The sequence below is a fragment of the Cynocephalus volans genome, chromosome 6, assembly GCF_027409185.1.
Source record: "Cynocephalus volans isolate mCynVol1 chromosome 6, mCynVol1.pri, whole genome shotgun sequence".
NCBI lineage: Eukaryota > Metazoa > Chordata > Mammalia > Dermoptera > Cynocephalidae > Cynocephalus > Cynocephalus volans.
Genome location: NC_084465.1, coordinates 81,372,006 through 81,394,515, shown reverse-complemented (window position 1 = coordinate 81,394,515; position 22,510 = coordinate 81,372,006). Strand labels below are relative to the sequence as shown.

The window sequence follows — 22,510 nt, the reverse complement described above, 5'->3', positions numbered from 1 at the left end:
GTTATTTCTGTGTGGTGGATTACTGTTGCTATACACACTTATGTATTATTTGGAATTTCTGTAACTAACATGAATTATTCATATCATGAGAACAGGAAACAAAGAAATATTCATTTTTGGTTTAAAATTATATTTGCTAGGTGTTTTAAATTACTTAGGGAAATCCTTATGTTATAATATTAAATGCAAAATCAGGATATGAAATTGCATGTATAGTAAAGTCTTAAGTATATAAAAAAAAAAAATGCAGACAATATGCCCAAATGAGTAGTGGTATTTTGAATAAGTATTTCCTACTCATTTACACTTTTTTATATGTTTCAAAATTTCAACAATGAAAGCTTATTAATTTAAAAATAAAATATAGACAGGCTAAAGCTTCACAGAAAGTATGGAATTCCATGTAAAAGTATTGAGCTAATGTTCATGGTTGAAAAATTCCCACTAGAATGTGCTCAGATATGTATATCACACATGGAATGATTCAGTGTGTCATGTCCTATTTGTAACAGGCACTTCCTGCCCAGTGTTCACTTACTTGCTTTTTTGAAAATGATCCTGAAAACTTTTGCATGGAGTAGAGCTACCATATTCCTAGCTCCAGGGGCTGCTGTATGGTTGACCCAGTGAAGTGGGTCAAATCAGTGGCTAAGGTGATTAGGTCTTTGAACAAATCAGTGGCTAAGGTGACTAGGTCTTTGATGAAAGACTAACCAGTTGCATAATGTATCCATGAGCTATTGCCAAATTGATAGATATAAAATATAAATAATGCTTTCAATCAGAGTTTACAAAAAGGGGTACTTCTATGACTTAAAAAAGTTTAATAAACTGGGCCGGGGAAGTGTAGAAAGGGTAAACATTTGTAGGACAAATTGGTCAATATGCATTTGATTAAGATGGGAAAGGTATTTCATGTAGTCATTACTTACAAGTAACTGAATTGCAGATGAACACCTTACCACCAAGATATGCAAATACATAGTTTCTTTGTATTTTGGAATGGACATAATATTTACCATGAGTGGGATCCTGCAGGGAGTTGGTGGGGAGAGTGCTGTAGGTGAAGGGTAAAGTTTACCAAATGTCAGTTTCTGAGTCTCCTACACTCTCATTGATGATTCAGTACTTTTAAGATGAATGCTCAGTCTTTCAGATTTCCTTCTGGAGGAGGGGGAGAAATAAGTTACTGTTTGTAAAAAGAACAGTTGTAATCACAAGGTTGTTAAAGTTGCTGATCGTATTTCCTTCTCCGTAAACCCATCAAGGTAAAGTGGAGGTGGTGTCATAGCCTTTCAACAACAGACTCATTGAAATTAGCCGTGTTATTTTTCCCAGGAACGGATGCTAATTTGGGAATAGTATAGTCCAAATCCATACTAAGAATAGAAATGTTTTTTCAATTAATGATGTGCGTCTCCCTACCTGTAAAATGTCACTTCTGGTCTTTCATCTAAGAGATCCTACAGAGAAACGATTTCTTCTAAGGAGTTACAAGGCACTTTAAATGCTGTTCTTTTGCTTTTCTAAGAAAACAAAAAAACCCAGATTCTAGAAATTGCTTTAGACTTAGTAGTTTGTAAGTGTGAGGAATCAGAGAGATGGGGAGGCCAGTAATTCTTTGTAAGCATTCTATTCTTTCCATTCAGCTTTCCAACCGCACTGCCCCTATTATAGACTCCATGATTCATTTTTTTCAGCATTGCTGACTAAAAAGACTAAGTTCCCACCACCCACTTGGTGACTCTCAGTTGTGTGTCCCTTGAACTTCTCACTTAAGAATCCTCTTCCTGGGGCTCTGCCATGAATCCTGAGGAAGAAAGGAATTGGGGAGAGAAGTGCTTGGCTGGAGGATCAGCTAATGAGTCATTCAATATTGCCCTTCCCTATGACCTTCAGCCACTATCTGTGGGTCATGTCTGTGAAGCTCCACTACTGTGCCACTCAGGAAAGTGCTCCTTTTCAATCAGGCAAACTGCCAGGGAAGTTTGGGAATAGCTTTTCTTACCAGTATGGAGAGACCAGCCAGTGACTGCAGCAACTCCTGTCATTGCCCTTTCCATGAGGCTCTCAGTCCATGTCATGAAGGACTGGGTTTGTCTGGTTTTTTCTATATCTGCCCCACTTAGGCCTCCCATTGAGTCACCCACCACTAATCAAATGTGTCCTAAGCATCTGCCACCTGCCAGGTCCTGAGTGTTAGCTTTAGTTGGAATAAAAAGATGTAAAAAGGGATGTTTCTACACTAAAATACATCATAGGCTAAGGAGAAATTAAAGGCAGAGGCAGAAAAATTCCATTATAAAACTGGACTGTAGAGGTTCTGCGAGGGGGTGGGCTCTAGAACTGTCTGGAAGGTTAACTGGGGCTAGATTACAGGGGACCTTTAATTCTGAGCATAAGTGATGAAATGCTATAAACCTTATTTTTTAAGCAGTGGTATTTCTGTGATTTATGTCAACAGTTTATTTTTGAATCTTAAAAAAAGTTATTTTGGTCACTTTAAATATACCACAGGCACATTTTTAAACTCTTAGATTTTGTTAACACCTGCAGCTTTGTCATTGTACAAAATAAGTCACATTAAATGCTAAGTGGAAAAGCTTAAATTAAGTCTTTCAAGAATAGCCTCATCTGGAAACCAATGCTTATGGTGAGGTTTTGGAGCTCTGTTGCTCTAATACCATGCTAATCACTCTTAAATTTGACTTTGTGATACTCAAGAAGATATGAAGAAAGGAAGTAAATAGCTTGCTGATCATTCGTTAAAATCAAGTGTCTATTAACACATGATACTATGCTATGTGCTATTTAGGAGGAAGCTAAAAACATGGTTATCCCCTTTTCACATTTATAACCCTAAAATAAATTTGATTCCAAGAACTCTAATGCCTTAAATCAAAATTCATATTGATTTCTTAATCTAAATCTGTTGCATGATCTTCATCTTCTCAGGAACCCCCCAATAAAGCTAAATACAGTTTAGTCATTGAGTGCCTACTCATTATTTGTTTACTAAGTACCAATTATGTGTTTGACCTTTACATATGTCACCTAATTTAATCTTCACAAGCACCCCATGAGATGAACTTTACTATCCTCATTTCAAAACAAGTAACCCAACTTTCAGCAAAGTTAAGTAACAGGGCTTAGTCACACAACTAAAAAGTGGTCAAAAAGGACCTAACCCAGTTTTGTCTGATTGCAAAACCTGTGCTCTTTCTCCATCACATATTGCGTAGGCATCAAAAGAAAAAGTAATGTATAAAGGATTACAAGGAGGATATATGCTGGGCATCATGGGGTCATGAACGTTGGCATATCTGGTCCTGCCTAATGGAGTCAGAAGCAAAAAAATATTTTCCCAGAGAGGTGGAGACCTATGTCCAGATTTAAAGGATGAGTAGTCAGCTAGATAAAGGAATCAACATATTCAAAGACAAATATGAGTGAAAAAGCATGTTGGTTTCAAAGATCTTCAGGTAATTTGATAATGCTACAGTACAGAGTAAAGTGAATTAGGTAGGGAATAAATCATAAAAAGCTTCCTGGAGTTTGGCTTGATAGGAAGGCCTTGTTTCCAGAAAATAGAAGTTTCATTTAGGGGAATTCTATAGTCATAACTGAGGTTTCTTTGTTTGGTCAAGTTGTCAAACTTGAAATTTGGAAATTTGGCTCCCAGGCAAATATAATTTGTTCATTCATCAGCCATTTGCTGAGTACTGTTATATGCCAAAAACTGTACTAGGCACTGGGATACAGAGATGAGTGAGATACTTTCCTATTTAGGATACCGTGTTGTAATTGACATTGACATGCACTCCCCATCATCCATCCCAGGATGCTCCTTTGGTATAAGAGCAATATTACCTTGAGGATTGACCCCACTCATAAGAAATATAGTAACCCTATTTCTCTTTCAAGGGATTGATTCAGGAAACCAGATTTAAGCCAGCCAAAGTCCTAATGTCTGAGATAATTCTTGTCCATAGACGGACTCATAATCCAATTTTTAAGAGACATAGGCAGATTGACTGACATACCACTTTACTCCAAAAAAAGATTTGAAGAAGGCTGCAGATATGCATGCAAAATAGCAGGATAAAGAATAAACTGATGAAGAATTGGGAAAAAGAGGAGGAAAAAGAAGAGGGAACAGCTACTAGAAGCAGCAAATGTGATCTTAATGTTTGTAGGAGAAAAGCAAAATGGAAAACATGAATAGTTACAAGAGTCACCAATTCCATCATAAAAATAATGATGATAAGAAAACCTTACATTTATTAAGTACTTATTATGCTCCAAGCACTGTTCTATGCACTGAAAATATATTAACTCATTTAATCTACAGAACAACCCTATGAAGTGGGTAAAATTTTTATCTCCACCTTGAAATGAGAAAGTGAGGCCCATAAAGGTGAAATAAACTATCCAAGTCTTACATCTAATAAGTGACAGTGCTAAGAAAAAGTTTAAAAAACAAATGAGCAGCTTAGGGGAAGCACAGTGTTCCTAATAGATTGTCAGGAGAGAAATATCTCTCATGTGTCCTTATGAAGAAAGTTTCTACCTTGATCTTACAAAAGTAGATTTTTACATTAATAGTTATCCTGATTGTGAAATAATGCAGAAAATTCCACAGCAGATAAATAAGAATTTTTCTTAAGTGTAAGAAAAAGTCAATGAAGGATAAAGTTTAAAAGTAAAATCTGTATGCTCTAAAAGGTGTTTGTATTTTCTCTCAGTTATTACGATCCCTTTCTCTGCCAGGTAAGAAAGGTTTCCAGTTTCAAAAACGTAGGCTGAAGCTGATCGTGAGATGAGTCCTTCAATGGGGATTGGAAAATCTATTTGCCTAGCAACAATTTTTCATAGATACATTTGCATACCATGGAAAGATTCATATTATCTTTCAATTCTATTTTTCCAGGAACTTCTTGAAGTATCCTTGTATATACACCTATGTGTAAATACATGTATATAAACACACACATTTATATACCTAAATACAGATGCTCCTCAGCTTACGATGGAGTTACGGTCTGAGAAACCCACCATAAGTTGATAACATTGTAAGTTGAAAATGCGTTAATACATCTAACCTGCTGAACATCATAGCTTAGCTTAGCCTATCTTAAACATGCTCAGAACATCATCTAACACAGAGCCTATTTTATAATAAAGTGGCAAATATCTCACGTAACTTATTGAATACTGTACTGAAAGTGAAAAGCAGAATGGTTGTACAGGTACTCAAAGTATGGTTTTTACTGAATGTATGTCACTTTCACACCATTGTAATGTCAAAAAATATGAAAAATCTTTAAGTCAAACCATCATTAAGTAGAGGACTGTCTGTATATATGTGCATGTGTGTTTGTGTGTGTGTATTTATGCTTACATAAAACTATATACACCTGACATATACCTAATATGCTATTCGAAGTTTCCAGTAAAACTACTATTCTGATAAGTAGTAATTTCTGTATTTTTTCATACAATAAATAAAATCAAAAAAATACGATAAAGCCCCACATATTTTCACAATGCTTCCATCTTTTATTTCTTTCATCATCAACTTTTGGAGGTTGTTTTCTACTTGGACAATAATTCTAACACTAAAATCACAAGTAACTCTCTGGTGGTCTATTAACAGGCATGTGGCCTGGGCAGGCATGGCCCCCTTGTACTATTCCCTCTCCACATCTCAGTTACTCAGCCCCCCAGGCTTTCCTCTTTTCCCTTTCACTAAAAGTTGTTACTAGGAAAGGACCTGAATAACTCACTCCCACTAAGTTTAAATGCAGGTGAGGCTTGATATCTACTGTACTTAAATTTCAACCATGGAAAGAACCTGAAGGATTCAGTCACTGAATGTAGAAGTTATCCTAAACTGGCCAGACCTAACATTTTAAAGAAATACTATAAGTTGAGGGAAGGGCTGAAAGGAAGGGGAAGTTTAGAGAATAAAGTTCAAAAGTTACAGTTTACATTTCATTCTTATAACACATTGTAAGAAAAAATAGTTTCTGTAAGTGAAGAGGTGAATGTTTTCACTATAATATTGCTGCATTGTAAGTGTTGTAATATACTTATTTTTTGTTAAAGAATTTCAAACTTAAAATAACAGTAAAGTCAAACTTGCTTTTCAAGAACAATGCTGCTCAAAGTCTTGTCCACAGACCAGTACTGTTCTATGGACTCTTTGCTGCCAGCTATAGACACTGAGAATAAAAATTTAGAGAGAGAATTTTAGAGCAGTTTGACAAAATAATTTTGTACATTGCATCAAATGATAAAAATGTTGTTTGTATTTTTGTCTTTTTTAAATATTCTTTTTCTATTAATTAATTTTTATTATATTTTACAGAAGTGTTGGTTTCAATAGATGGCAAACTTAAAAAAGATCCTAGGGTCTTTGTGACACACCATGGAACACTGACATTGGATGATACCTGCAATGGCATGCACTGTCCAAAATTCTCTTGGTGTTCCCTGTTTCCTGCACCCTGGGATTCTTGCCTCATCTTAACCATTGTTGTGAGCGATTCTGGGAGAGCCTGCTTAGTTCCCCCTTCAGATTGTTCCATCTTCTGAAACCGACTTGCTTCCCCCCTGTGAAGTGCATTTTGACCAGTAAGAGAGAGTCAGTAGACAAAGTCCCTTCCTATTCTCCCTCTGATGGACTGTCCCAAGGTGTGGTTTTTTATACAGCCCATCTGAAGACTTCCTGAAAGGTTGGGCAGATGCCCAGGAGCAGCTGTGTCTCTCCCAGCCTTACGGGAAGCAGTGGTCAGAATAGCGAAGTATCACCTTGCATTTGCTTCCCATCTTCCTCTGCCTCAACTCCCTTTTCTCTCACTCTAGCTGCCATGTGATTACACATTTCAACAAAACTGTAGCATGTAATCCTTGTCTCTGGTTCTATTTTCTACAGAATATGGGCAAAGGCAGATATATTATGTATAAAATTGCAACATAAATAATTTTATGCTAAATGGAACATGCTGTTATATTTTGTTCTAATACAAACAATTGGTACCAGGTGTCAGAGGTTTTTAAAATATTTTATGGGTAAATTCTTCTATCCATTAGTTCAACTTTTAAAAAATTTTTATTGAATTAGGAAAAGATTTTCATTATTTGTATAATCTAATGTAAATCCAGGAATCAATATTTGAGAAACACTATACTCAGGTAATAAAAAGACTAGATGATAGAAGATTAAACAAATTTCCAGGAGTTGCTGGAGATGGATCTTGAGGCATGGGGCCATTGCACTTTTGGCAAATGGCTGTTCATGGAAGATAGATTAATAGACTCATAAGAAGTAGAAATCACAGAATCCTACTTCTTCGTTTTGACAGATGATCCCAGAATAAGGAAGAATTTGTTGGAACCAAAAGGATGAACCGGTGGGTGAGAACTGCAGTTCCCAGTATATATACAGTTTACATATATAAATATATCCTTGTTGCCAATTTGTAATACCCAGAATCACACAATATTAGAGTGAGAAGAAACTGTCGCTGTCATATAATATAGCTTCTAAATTTTACATATAAGACAACTGAAAACTTAAAAGGGTAAGTAACAAGCCTGAAATTACCCAGTACTTAAAGAAGGAAGGCATAGAGATTAGAATCCAAGTATTCTGACTCCCATTTCAGTAATTTTATGTGGCTCTATGGCATGGGAACCTTTTAAGTTAGCTACACATCTTAATTCCTCACAAAAAGGATTCAGCTCAGTATCTAAAGTACTATACTGGATAAGAATTAAGCTTTGCTTTTCTTTATGTAAATTAACAAAAAATAAGATTTGGCAAATTAAATGATTAACCAAAAGGATGAGAAAAGAGGACTTTTGCCTAGTAAAAGTAATTATTTGGGTAAATGATATAATTTACGAAAAATTAGAGAATTTCAGGATTAGAAGAAAACTTAACTAATCTATATACCCTGATTGAAGTTACCATCTACCCTACCCACCAGAAACAGCAATGATCTCCAAACCTTCTCTGTTTTTAGATTCAAAAACTGTTCTGATTTAGAAAAATAGAAGTTATCTTCTGAGTACTCCTATAATACAGGCTCCAAGATAAACCTTTATTTAAAAGCCTCACAATAATCCTGTGAGTTAGGTACTATTGTTAACTCCATTTTACAGACAGGATCATTGAAGCTGAGAGATGTCAAGTGAGTTATCCATGTTTACATTGCTTATACGAGACTGGACTTCAATATGCTTCTATACCCCTCATTTATGTCTATTATAGTATAATATACATGTCTATTATAGCATAATATACAGTATATTATAATAAACTTGTCTATTATAGCTTAATACACAGTCTAGCCACTCAGTGAACATGGCATCATAGGTTGCCATGAGGGCCCAGGATTCAGACTGGTTTCAAATCCAGCCTTTACTGCATATTAAACTGTGTGACCTTGGAAAAATTACTTAACCTCCCTGTGCCTGCCATTTTCTTTCCTGTAAAATGTCAGTGGGATTATAAGTGTCTGGAATTTAGTAAGTACGAAATGAATATTAGTGATTATTACTAGTCATTGAGAAGCCAACTTAAGCTAGACCTCCTGGTTGTCCTGGGCACAGCAAAATCAACTTAACTCTACCATCACGAATTCCCTATCTTTAGACTCTTCTTCTAGTTGGAGGAAGCCTCTGTAGGACTTCTCAAAAGAAGTCCTGTATTTCTCCTGGGGAGGTGAACAGGCTCAGACATCTCTCCATGCCAGAATTTGCTTGGAAGTGTCAGCCATTGCTTTTCCCAGGAGTTATCAGTATAATTTTATAGATTAAAAACAGAGAAATGTTTGAAGATAGTAACAAAATTGTCAAATTATAAATCAAAGCAATATTCACTATAAGAAACTTTGAATATCATACTTCTAATCTAGAAATGTATTGTTTAGAGCAATGGTTCTCCAATGTGACTGGACATTAGCCTGGAAAGCTCTTGGGTTAGGGTTAGGGTGATCCAGAGCCGATTACATCAGAATCTCTGAGGCTGGGGCTGAGGCATGAGGGTTTTTTTGAAGCTCCCCAGGTAATTCTAATGTGCAGCCAAGGTTGAGAATCACTGGTCTACTGCTACTGAGCTAAAAAGAAATTCTTAAAGTTGGGTCTGGAAATACGTACTTTCAAAAAAGTTGGTGATTGGCTACACTGGGTCTCGCTGGTTTGGAAAAGATAACACTCCAATAAAATAGCTGAGGGCCATGTTTACAGCTATAAAATCTGAGGAAATATTGCCAATGGAGCTTTCAGACAGAAAATATGTGGTAATATTTTGGATCCCAGGTTATGAAATTGAAAATAGCTTCTTAAAAATCTCCTTATTAACTATCCTATAAACAACATATAGGAGTTGGGGTTAAAGGAGAACTTTAAATTTGTATTTTCCACTTTTGATTTACTTAAATCATAACCCTTAACATTGAACCAACATAGTCTGTCTTTTACCTGCCAGGAATTATTTTCATAGGAAAATTGGTTGAAATTCAGCACTGATAATACAGACAAGATGGCACAAAAATCACAGCTATGTAGCAACCAAGCAAAAACAGTGCTGATTTATGAAACTTCACAGACTTAGAAATAGAAACAAAGCACTAAATATTCATGAAATCCCATACAGTACTTTCACAGAAGTTACATCTCAGTGATTTGTAACTTGGTTACAGGAAAAAATAATAATCTGGGCACATCCAAACATATTGAGCCTCTCAAGTGTTAAGTTTCACTAATATTTGGCCTTATTTTGTTTTGAATCATAGGTAAATTACGAATACACTGTAAATGGTTGACCATAAGCTAAACCTCCCAGAGAAAAGTAGAGAGAGATTTCATCAGCAAAACAACAGGGTAAAGATGGAGTAAAACTCTTCTCTGATCACAATGCTTTTAAAACACGGTAGAAACTCTTTAAAGAAACAAAGCCACAAGTGAAAGAAGCAAGTAAAATTCTGTCATTCAACAAAGCAATATCCATAAATGCGGATCATTAAGACTCTATGAAAACATAGAGTTAAAATGAGAAAATCTGTGCTTCATATTCTTTGGATTGACTCTTCAGGAAATAATCTGATAGGCTAATACAACAATCAGGGGAATCTTAAATTTCGTTGGGTTACCTTGCCAATTCTGGTCCCAGTTTTATAAAATAATAATCTCAATTTTATTTAGCTATACTAATGACAGATGCAGATTTCAAACACAAACACTACACATAGAATTCACTTTTAAAGTGGAAAGATTAAGAGTATATCTCAGGTGAAATCTAACAACTCAACTCAAGAACTATTTATTGGTTTCAGACACATTGGCTTTTTAAAAATAAATATTATTTAATTAATTGCTCAAAATCCATTCTTTCCATTCTTTTTGCACCTTGTGTTTTTTTTTCCCTTTATTGTGTAATAAATGATAATTAACCCCAAATATCTCTGGAACTTAGTGCTGTTCTTTAACAAGTTGTTAAGAGCTTCTTTAATTAGAATTAATTTACAATAAAGATACAATACACTCTTTCTGTGTGTGTGCATGCACAATGTGTGTGTGAAGGAAGGGTGTTTGTTTTTAACTGGCCTTAGTTTACCTGTGACACAAATAAATGCTGGGAGATAATGTATCACCCCCATTGAAATGCTCTTACTGTTCTTTAAGAAGCAAGTATGATACTTGGATGTATAAGGTGCAGTTAAGCATTAGGAATGGGAGGTGACACATTCAGTATAATACTATACTGGTCAGACCCACAAGAGCACAATTGTTTAGATTCAGATATTTAAGAGAGGAGTGGAGAGCAGCAAAAACTATCAAAGGATTTGAAAATAGGAACAGTAATTAAGGTCTTGACAAAATGAGTTTATTCAGCAAAGGGATTTTTTAATAATGGTTCTCAAGTGTACAAAGAAGATGATATAAGCTGCTCTCCATCTTTACTGAAGAATGAATAAACAGGAATGAGATTAAACATCAGCAGAGAGACTTAAATGAGATAGAAGAGAATTTCCCAAATGAGTTATATTTTTAAAAAGAGAAAATCATCAAAAGGATCTGTGGAATTTCTGTCCCCAGAGATATTTACAAATAAGGCATATATTTCTTGTTCAGAATGTTTCAGTGATGTCTTGCTGTGAGGAATAGTCTATCATTGAATCTCAGCTTAAGAAGATCATGTTTCCCAATCACCATTTATTGCATAAAATACACTAAAAATGAAAATGCATTAAGATGACACCTAGGTCTATGCTCTATCTGTAGACCTAGGCTCCATGCTCATCTGGACACTCTCCCCCAGCACCAGATAGAAGGGCTCCTCTTGATCTTATATGTGGCGCTACGGCTGATGTTGGAATCCTGCCCACATCACCAATTGTGGAGCTACTCAACCACACCAGTTGTCAGGCTCTTTTACCTGCTGGTAATCCTGTACCAGCTGGGCCAATTGTTGAGCTAGGGCTGGGTCTGGTCCTCATAGACCCCTCAAGCCCACTCACAGGCTGGGTCCCCAGACCCCTTACATGCAGGTCTATGAGCTAGATAACTGGCAAACAGGTCCTTGGAAACTGTAGGTTGGAAAGCATGGCTGCTCATGCGGTGGCAGCTGCCCGAGGCAGTTGTCAGTCAGCCTGCTTCACAAACTCTGAAGAACACAAGAATAGCAACAAAACTAAAGATACATTGGCACACATGTGCACTAACTCCACACACACATACACAATTTGCTTCCAAAGGATGTGCTGAACCACACTCAACTGGACCTGAGATGAGGGTCCTGACCAAACTATTCTATTTTCCCAACATCATACCACACCATTCATGATCATTGTGTTGTAATTCTGCAGGCCACACTGTCCTGCTTTCAGTTTTGTAGAGCATCTACCATGCTGATTAGTCCAAAATTTCTATCCTCACCTTGTGCTTCAGATTATGATTGGGAAATTAGGAGGCCTTGGAAAGGACTTGTTGCTTTGCCCACCACAGATTTGTCACATGTCTTCCCCTGGGTGACAGAGCTGCAAAGTATTACTCAAAGCCCATCTCTTCTGAGCAGTGAGAAGCCCCAAAGTAGTTAAAGAAGCATCCCTTCCTTGGGAAATTAACCCCAAATTGGAGTTCTCTTCCTGCGTTTATTTTCCAGACCAGGAAGTTACAGGAAGAGAACATAGGTGGGGTTATAGTTTAACAATACAGGCTGGTAACTTTCAGTGAAACAAGGCAGATGACATTCCATTAGACAATTAAGTGATCCACCAACAAAAGCTTGATCTTAGCAAACATTCCTTCTCCCTCCAGCAATTTTCCAGTATCTGTATATAACAATCAGTAACTAGTCTGTCCTTGAGCCAGCAACGTTGCTGTGCCGCAAATCTTTATCTTACACCGGAGACTTTATAGCCTGAGGAAAATTTCCTGTCCTCCGCAAGGTCAATATTTGAAACTGCAAGGCTTTGGAAAACCAGGCCCTGAGAAGTACATTTGCTTTAAGAATCCTCTACAAGGACTCACCTGGTGCAAGGAGGCAGGTCACACCACACACTCTTCAGATCAGGCATACCTTCAGCATGTGGCCTCTCATCACAGCTCACTCTGACCCTCTGGAAGAGAAATGGACACAGTGATAATTTGCCTGTTCTACTGTACTGTGGTTGCCCCTCCAGGAGAAAGATAAATGGCAGGTAAAGAAGAACCTGGAGCAGGTCTCCATGTAGACCAGGACTCTACTATCACTTTTCATAATATTCAATACCTATCTATATCCTGTATACAAAAATAGCTTACATTTATAAAGCACATGTAATATGCATATAATATACAATGTCCTAAAGACTTACATTTGTTTTATTTATTTCATCCTCACAACCCTAACAGGTTGGTACTATGATTGTTATTCAGATGAGAACATTTTGGCAAAGATGTGTTAAGTACTTTGCCCAAAGTCACCAGGTCTTGAACCAGAATTCAACCCAGGCAGTCTGACATCAGAGTTCGTGTGCATATCCACAATGCCAAGCTGCCTGTCTGCAGTTAGATTAAACTTAAAGGAAATAAGAAATCAACCGTTCCCATTTTATACTTGGAAAGACCATTAATCATCATTTTTCTAGGCCCCAAACAGACAGAAGAACCACCTAAAGTTAGTGAAAATAAAATATGGCTTTTAGAAATATGTAATTTTCAAGACATAAAATATTAGCTTATGGTCATGAATTCATTTAACCACTGACAAAACCTCTTTTTCCTTCTGTCTACAAAAGAAATAAACTAGACTGACACTAATAAGCTGTTTCTTGTTTTTCATTGTAGTTTATCTGAAAGGAGAGCTCATGAATTGAATTGATAAGAAGTAAATTAACATATAAGGATACAAAGCAGAATGTATTTACAAAAAAGTAACTGTTGGTGAAGTAAACTGCTAAAGTCAACAACAATCACAAGTAACATTTTAAAAGACAAATTAGCATAGTACTAATTAGACGGTAGTATATAGAATCTGCATTCATTATATGTATTTAGTGTCTGTTACCACTGACCTAGAGTACATCATAAATTCAAGGGTAACTCTGATTTTCAAGGTCCAATCAGACATGGGAAAATCAAGTTAGAACTGTAAATAAAATTACAATGGTACAAGCTTACATTAGGCTAATTCCAAAAATTAGCCCCATCTCAAAGTTTCCCACAGTGAGCTCTTCCTGACAGTCTCTCAGAGTACTGGTTTCTCTTACTTAATACAAGATCCCACAGATTTTTCCACTCCAAACTCTTCACCAGCCACTCTGGCACAGCCTCTGCTACCACTAATCTTCCTGAGATGGCTTCTCCTCAGGGCACAGTGTTCCCTGCCACTGGCAGCTACTGCTTGCTGCCCCCACCATTCGGTCCTCAGGAAGGGGACATGCACACAGGCCCATCTTAAATTCTTGATAGAACAGCTCAGACTAGCTATAATCATCTGAGATTTCATTTTTAAAAACTTCATTGACCAAGGAAGTTAAAGCCCAGAGCCTGCCCAATGTAAGAAATCTAATAGATGACCTTCTAATCATTAAATTGGGACCTGAGAGCTATCTTCAGAGTAATGGTGAACCATAAGGAAACCTGCCTCTACAGTCTATAGAAAGGAGGGATGACTTGTTGGTGAGCACAGCAGACAGCAGATGAAAATGATGGGTGGTGGGGGGGAAATCTCTGAGAACTTGTGACCTTAGGCCACACTTGCATAGTTCTGCCATCTGGAGTTATATCACCTGGATAATCTGGGAAAACTAAAGCACTGTACTTGGTTTAAGGTGGTTCCAGACTAGCAGCAACTCCAGGCAGGAGTCAGAAGCAAATTCTCTTTAGAAGAAAAAACTTTCATTCAGACTTCAAAGAATTTCCTCAAATAAATTCTATTACTGTGAGAGTACACAGTTAAACATAAGCAAGCACAAAAGGAAAAAAGTCATTGTGAGCAAGAAAAATAAACAGCAGGTACAGACTCCAAAAATTTCAGATATTGAAATCACCAGACATAAAACAGCTATTATATTATGTTTTTTAAAAATAGTTTCAAACAAGAAGAAGTTTGAAGTTATCTGCAGAGAACAATGAACTCTAAAAAGTCCCCCCAGCAGAACTGAAAAAGGACTAAACAAAATATCTTCAAAGGAAAGCTACAGTAACTAAAATTTAAAACTCAATAGGCTGGATTTATAGCATAAATAAAAAGGCGAAAAGAAAGTAAGCTGCAAGGATGAGTCAGAAGAAAGGATACAGAAGGCATCCCAGAAAGATTTATTTTAAAAAAAGGGCAACTATGAAAGAGAGCTTCATGGAAAAAAGAATGAAATGTATATTATAATTTTCATTAGAGTTCCAGTAGAAGGAGAAAGAATTGAACAGAGGCAATATTTGAAGAGATAATTAATGAGAACTTTTTCAAAACTGATGAAAAACACCAATCCACAAATTCAAGAAACCAACTGAATCTCAGGCATGTAATTACTTTTAAAAAATATCACGCCTAGACACACAACAGCAAATCTGCAACAAAAAAAGAAAAGAAAATCTTAAAAAGCAGCCATAGGAAAAAATGCATTATCTTCAAAGGAGCAACTTCAAAGGAGGCTGAGTTCTAAACAGCAACAATGAAATCCAGAAAGAGGAAAATGACGGCTTCGATGGGCTGAAATTGTATATCTAGCAAAAATATCCCTCAAGAATGAGAGTGAAATGAAGATATTATCGGGCCAAAAACAAACAAACAAAAAAACCCAGAAAACCAGTAGTACCTAAAAAATTTGTAAAGATATGCTTCAAGCAGAAAAAAAGTGATCCCAAATGGAAAGTTTAGGGTACAAGAATAAAAGCAGAGTAGAGAGAGTAATACACAGGTAAATATATCTAAATGAACATCGATTGTATAAAACAGTAATAATAATGTAGTTGTGAAAGTAAAAAAAAAAAAAGGAAACAGAATGATAACACCCGGCTACTACCATTTACGTCAGGAGGGGATAAATGAAATTAAATGACATTAGGTCTTTGCAGTTTCTGAGAGTAGGGTAAAGGTATTCATTAACTTATGTCTTTGATTAGGTCAGACTGAGTAAAATCTAACTATATTCTACTTATAAGCAACACATCTAACGCATAAACATACAGTAAGACTGAAATTAAAAGTTGGAAAAATAAACCAAATACTATCCAAAAGATAGCTAATATAGTATAACTATATTATCAGACAAAATAGAATTTAAGGCAAAAGGCATTATTAAAAAAAAAAGTGTTACTTTAAAATGATAACATCTCAATTCATCAAAAAGTTATAACAACTTGAATTTTTAGGTAACCATTAAGCCTCAAATTATAAAGGGAAATAAAAAAGAGAGACCTATAGAAGGAGAAATAAATATACACCAAAAATTGGTGAAGAAACTTTAATATATTTCTCTCAGCGTTTGAAAAAACAGACAAAAAAAATCAGTAAAGCTATAGAAGATGTGTATTATTACAAACAAACCAGATCCCGGATCTAATGTATGTGTATATTTATTGCACCTAACTACTTAAGAGCACCTAGTTTTTCAGCACACATGGAATATTTGTGGCCACTGAAGACCATGAAAAAAGGTTAGGCAAATTTTAAAAGTAAAATCCCTCAGAGCATGTTTTCTGCCTACAGTGTGATTAAACTAGAAACCAAAAATAATAACTTATCTTGAAATTCTCCATACATTTTTAAATTAAAAACTTTTTAAATAACTTGTAAAACAAAGAAAAAATTGCCATCAAATTTGGAAAACAGTTTTTTTACATGAACAGTAACAAACAAAAAAACTTCAGTCAAAATAGCACTTGAAGGAAAAATGTACAGCTTTTCATATTAATAAATAATAAGCTAGGCATATATCTTAAGAAGTTAGAAAAGGAACAGCAAAATAAACTCAAAAAGGAGATGAAAGGAAATAATAAAAATAATCTTGAAGTCCACAAAGTTAAATACAAGCAGCTAATGGAGTGCATCAACAATTTCAAATATTAGGTTTAAAAAAAAACTTGATAAAAATCAATAGACTTCTGGTAAAATTGACTAAAAAAAAAGAGAACAGCTACAAAAATTTAATACTATAAATGACAAAAGGAAGCATACTAAAGGCTGCAGATACTAAAAATATAGTAAGAGGATAGTAGGAAACTATAAAGCCAATAGATTTGAAAATTTAGATGAAATAGGTTCTCAAAGGTGTGGTTACCAGAACAACAGCATCAGCATCACCTGGCGTCTTATTAGCAATACAAAGTCCAGGCCTCCACCCAGGACCTATCAATCAAAAACTCTAGGGATGGAGCTTGGGAATCTGTGTTCTAACAGACTTTCCTGGGGATCCTGAAGCCTCTGAAGTTTGAGAACTATGGAACCATTCCAAAACACACTGCACTCAATTTTCACATATGCGAATGGATAAGTGGTCTCAATGTTTATTATCAGGATTAAGTAAATGGTCACTACTAAAGGGGAAAAAAAATCTTTAAAAGAGGTTTAAATAGCATAAATGAAGCTTGCATTTTGTCAAAATATAATGCAAGTAACTTTTTATTAATTTCATGAAACTGATATTCTATATAAGAAAGGAAATATCCATTATCAAAAACTGCCTTAAAATAGTTTAAAATATTTCACATAAATATTAGGGAGATATTTTCGTATTTGCAGCTTACTAACTATGGAGCCTCTCTCTATATTGCTTTGTCTGTCATTACAATGATATATTATTCAGCTCATGTAACTTCATTGTTGTTCCTGGATCGTTATTTTATACTGTGATTTTTAGGTACATAAGAAAGTTTTTTTTTTTAATTCCAAAGTGCATTTCAAAAGTACCCTAGCAAGTCTAATATAATACTCAGAATTAGACACATTTCTGATGCACAAAATTATCTTCTGTTCTCTTATTTTCTTTACTCAGCTCTGTTTGCCTAGTTGCTATCTACACATCTATTGTATAAAATGACATATTTCCAACTAAAAGCTCAGTAAACACACCCAGTCTTAAACTTTAATTATAAACAATCACAAAACAAACTTTAAAGTATTTATACCAATGTGAAGCTCTGTTGGAAATTGTTTTCTCAAAGTATTGTAGATGATTATCATGAGCCAAATAAATGAGGTAAGGTAATGTTACAGTAATGATCTGGAACTATAAGTCAAATGAGTAAGATTAAAGGCACAAAGAAACTCTTCCTAATAAACAAGCAGATAACTGCTGGAGAGAAAAATATGTTCCTTACTTGAAATTAACTGCCACACATTCTCAACCTACACAAAGCTGTCATAAAGGACATCTAAATCTGTCCTTGTTTGTAACATGTGTTGTGACAAGATTTGACAGTTTATCAAAGAACTATAATTGCCACCTAAACATCTAGCATTTTGTCAACTGCAAGTATGTTTAGTGAAAGCATTTATTTCACTTAAAATACAACAACCATTTTTCTCCACTTTCTGAAAGCACTGACTGAATTTCTTTTCTTCTTAGCTGATCAAGCTGCATCAAGGCTCTCTTTGAATTATTTATGTTGGAATTGTGAAGGGTAAAAGAATAATCAGTAAAGCAAGAAACTATTACCAAGGTAATATATATTTTCTGGGTATTGACTCAAAAGACCTTCAAATATAACAATTCTCCCAGATCTGTGGAGATGTCATTTAAATATGCTTGCCTTGGAAAGGAGAAAGATAAGACATTTTCTCTATATCACAATTTTCATTTCCGGAGCAATTTATTAAGAAACAATTATTAAGTGGAGAGAAAGTGTTCAATAGGCATCATTCCTACCTGTGACTTTTGTCAGAAGAAGTCAATGAGAAGATGAATGTCTCTCTAACCTACAGAGAACAAAGTAAACAGTGGCTAAATCCTCTTGCAATAGATCCAAGTAACAGAAATGTCAGAACAACGAAGATATTTCCATGACACTACTAATGGTTCCTTTCTTTCTGAAATAGTTTTTATTTTTTTTAAAGCAAAAGAATTTTCCAGTCTCATGTTTGGGGGGGGGGGGGTTGTTCTTTATTGAGGTTGCTTGATAAAAGAGAAAAATATTTAAGCACTACTTTTTAATTTGTCCTTTACTGTGATAAACCTCAAAGAAAAAGCCTAAGAGTGATATATGAAAAAAAGACCTACTTGGAAATTCAGGAATCCCACATTGCAATCCACATTCTGCCTCTAATTAGCGGATAGATCCCAGACAAATTGCTTCATTTCTCCGGGCCTTAGTTCCCTGTCTGTGAATGGAGATATTAGATTGGGTGGTCTCTAAGGCCATTTCCATTCTTCAACATTTCATGATTCTAGACAAATCCTTGGAACTATGAAGTGTAGCAACAGCCAGAGCTTAGAGCAAAAATAGCAGCAAGACAAAAATTTCTCCTACTTAACACCTCAAGGAAAATGCAACCAACTATGGTTTTTAAATGTTTATATTAGCATTCAGTCCTATTTAGGTAATATTAAATCTATTTAAAAATCTGTTTTGTTTTTCTTTAAAAATGGAAAAATGTGTGACATACTGAGAATACTAAGAGAAAAATCGACTTAATTGTAGCTGCAAGTACTTTTTAGTGCTTCTAAATTAAGCCACAGGATTTTCTTTAGAAATCACAGTATGTAGTCTGGCTAAGGATGAGAATTATATGGTATAGGTGGGTCTGTTGACTTTTTGATAGGAAAGAACATGAATGAAAGTCTATGGACAGAAATGAGCTGGCATGTACTGTCAAACATGAAGAGTCTGAACTGAGGAGAAAAGTATGTTGATGTCAGAGCAGATGTGATCGGATCAGCAGCAAGTCATTTTGACGTAGCATTGTTAACATAGCTATTTATATGGTTTTATAACAATAGCTCATTCAATATATAAAAGTACTTTTTTTTTTTATGTGTTTCACAGACATTGCTGAACCTTACCCATCTCTGCTGCCTACCCCATTCCTTACTCTATTCTTGAGCTTATCCTATCCATGAACCCAACCCACTGGGGAAGCTCAGAAGTTGGGTGAGAAAATATATATTCAACAATTATTTGTTAATTTTAAAATATGAAAAAATGATGATTTGGTTTTAGACTAAATGAAAACATCCCAGTATCCAAATGTCAGGCACACAATTAGCAGGATATGTATATACAGTCTGTATCTGATTGATGCCTCCACTATGTTTATGAAAGTCAGTTCATTGTTGAAATTCTTGGTATTTATGGTCCTTTCTACTTCCTGCCCCAGTACTCCAACCCCCAATACATTGTGGAAGCTCTATACTTAAAATTTGCTAACAAACCCTTAATTACCAAATACATTTTGTTTGTCTTTTATTATAAAAATAATGAAAATTCAAATACCCTGATAATAGATAGCACTAAAATATAACATTCCTCTTTCATCCTCAACTTCTAACAACCTACTTCCCTCTCCAAAGGTAACCATTTTAAAGGGACTTTAAGTCATTTTAAAGGGATTTGATGCTTTTGATATTACATAATTTTAAATATATAAATATAATACTATGCATATATTTTATGACTAGCTTTTTACCTATAAAAAAAATCTTTGGAGATATTTCCATATGATTGCACATAAATCAGTCTCTTTAATGGCTGCATATGTATCTACCATAAAGCATTTGATAATTTACCTATTGATGAAAACTTGTTAGTTTCCAGATTTTGCTTTTATAAACAATTCTAGGGTGGTTACTATTTGTCACTCACCATCTTATACCCTAGAAGTATAAGTAGTACAACACCTGATGTACACCGGGTGCTCACAAAATCTTTATTGAATGCATTAATACAGCAACAAACATCATTATCAACATATTTTGGGAGTGCTTGTAAATACTTCTCTGAAATAAATTCCTAGAAATAAACATGATAAGTCAAAGTTTACAAGCAAAATTACCCTTGCAAAATCTACACATTTACACATTTTATTAGAATAGAAGACGTTATCTAATAATTTTGTCCTACCTGATGTGTGAAAATAAGTAGCATTTTCTTGATTACCAGCATCTTTTCACGTTTGTTGGCCACTCAAATTTTTTACTGTGAATAGCTTATTTATACCATTTTCCAACTTTTCATTCGAATGTCTTTTTCTCACTCTATTGGAGGAACTTAGTCTAAAATAATACGTGACAGTCGGTTATTTTCTTTTTAAACTCGTGTGGGTTTTGCCCGGTCAAAGTTTTATATTTTTATGTGTTCAAATTTGTTTAAGCAGCCCCAGAAGACAAATACAGGCACTAATAGAAAAAAAAAAAATCTATTTTTCTAAATATCCATGAACTGGAAAGTCTTGACTCTTCAGTTTAAAAGTGCGAATGGGTGTCAAGCAGGAAGTTTTTCAAATGACCCGAGGTCAATTTAGCGCCACGCGCTGGAAGGGACCGTAACGGCCCGACTTCCCCGCTAAACTCAGTAGCAACAGTGACAACTGGACGAAAAGTGTCTGGGGCCATTGGTTAAGATGCCGAACATCAAAATCTTCAGCGGCAGCTCCCACCAGGACTTATCCCAGAAAATTGCCGACCGCCTGGGCCTGGAGCTGGGCAAGGTGGTGACTAAGAAATTCAGCAACCAGGAGACCTGCGTGGAAATCGGCGAGAGTGTGCGTGGGAAGGACGTCTACATCGTTCAGAGTGGTTGTGGTGAAATCAACGACAGCCTGATGGAGCTTCTGATCATGATCCATGCCTGCAAGATTGCTTCGGCCAGCCGGGTTTCCGCCGTCATGCCGTGCTTCCCGTACGCCCGGCAGGATAAGAAGGACAAGAGCCGGGCTCCAATCTCCGCCAAGCTTGTTGCGAATATGTTGTCTACAGCAGGCGCGGATCACATCATCACGATGGATCTACATGCTTCTCAGATTCAGGGCTTTTTTGATATCCCAGTAGACAATTTGTGTGCAGAGCCAGTGGTCTTGAGGTGGATACGAGAGAACATCTCTGCGTGGAGGGACTGCACCGTCGTCTCACCCGACGCTGGTGGAGCTAAGAGAGTGACCTCCATTGCGGACCATTTGAATGTGGACTTTGCCTTGATTCACAAAGAACGGAAGCAGGCCAATGAAGTGGACCGCATGGTGCTAGTGGGAGATGTGAAGGATCGGGTGGCCATCCTTGTGGATGACATGGCTGACACTTGTGGTACCCTCTGCCTCGCAGCCGACAAACTTCTCTCAGCTGGAGCCACCAGAGTTTATGCGATCTTGACTCACGGGATCTTTTCTGGGCCGGCCATTTCTCGCATCAATAGCGCTTGCTTTGAAGCAGTAGTAGTCACCAATACCATACCTCAAGAGGACAAGATGAAGGATTGCTCCAAAATACGGGTGATCGACATCTCCATGATCCTTGCAGAAGCCATCCGGAGAACTCACAATGGAGAGTCTGTTTCCTACCTGTTCAGCCACGTTCCTTTATAATAGAATAACTTGAAGGTTATTCTATTTTTAAATAAAATAAGATAAAGTCAAAATAAAAGGAAACGCTGCCTGCTGTTTTCTCTTGGTATTTGATTAAAAGTTCAGCAGAAGGCCCAGCTTGCTCCATTGTAGCTTTCTACACCCCTCATCAAGTACAGGGTTTATCTTAAATTGGGGAAAGAAGATTGAGACTAATTACTGGGATTTCCTGACTGGGTTGTCTCATTCTAATTTCTTTGATGATTTTTTTGATTCCTGCAGCTTTAACTAAAGCCTGGCTGCTGCAAGATTTCAAAATTTTGAGGCTTGTGTAGAGGTGTTTGAAAATGATTGGGGAGGCTTAGACTTTACATGTGAATGCTTCAGGGTTTACTTTGTTCAGAACTACTAGGGAGAGCACCACCCAATCTACTCTCCCTTCCCTCATGTGTCCCAAGTTCTCCAAATTCTATGCTAAATTACAGCAAGAGTCCTGGGTAACCCCAAAACTAGTTCTCCTGGTTG

At 36.1% G+C, this 22,510-nt stretch overlaps 1 protein-coding gene across 1 annotated transcript; it reads left to right on the top strand.

The window, feature by feature from the left end:
* Positions 1-21,022: 21,022 nt before the first annotated feature.
* PRPS1L1 (phosphoribosyl pyrophosphate synthetase 1 like 1) lies at positions 21,023-22,006 on the top strand. Its single transcript, XM_063100556.1, has one exon. The coding sequence runs from the start codon at positions 21,050-21,052 to the stop codon at positions 22,004-22,006; it is 957 nt and encodes a 318-aa protein (XP_062956626.1). The 5' UTR covers positions 21,023-21,049.
* The last annotated feature ends 504 nt before the right edge of the window (positions 22,007-22,510 follow it).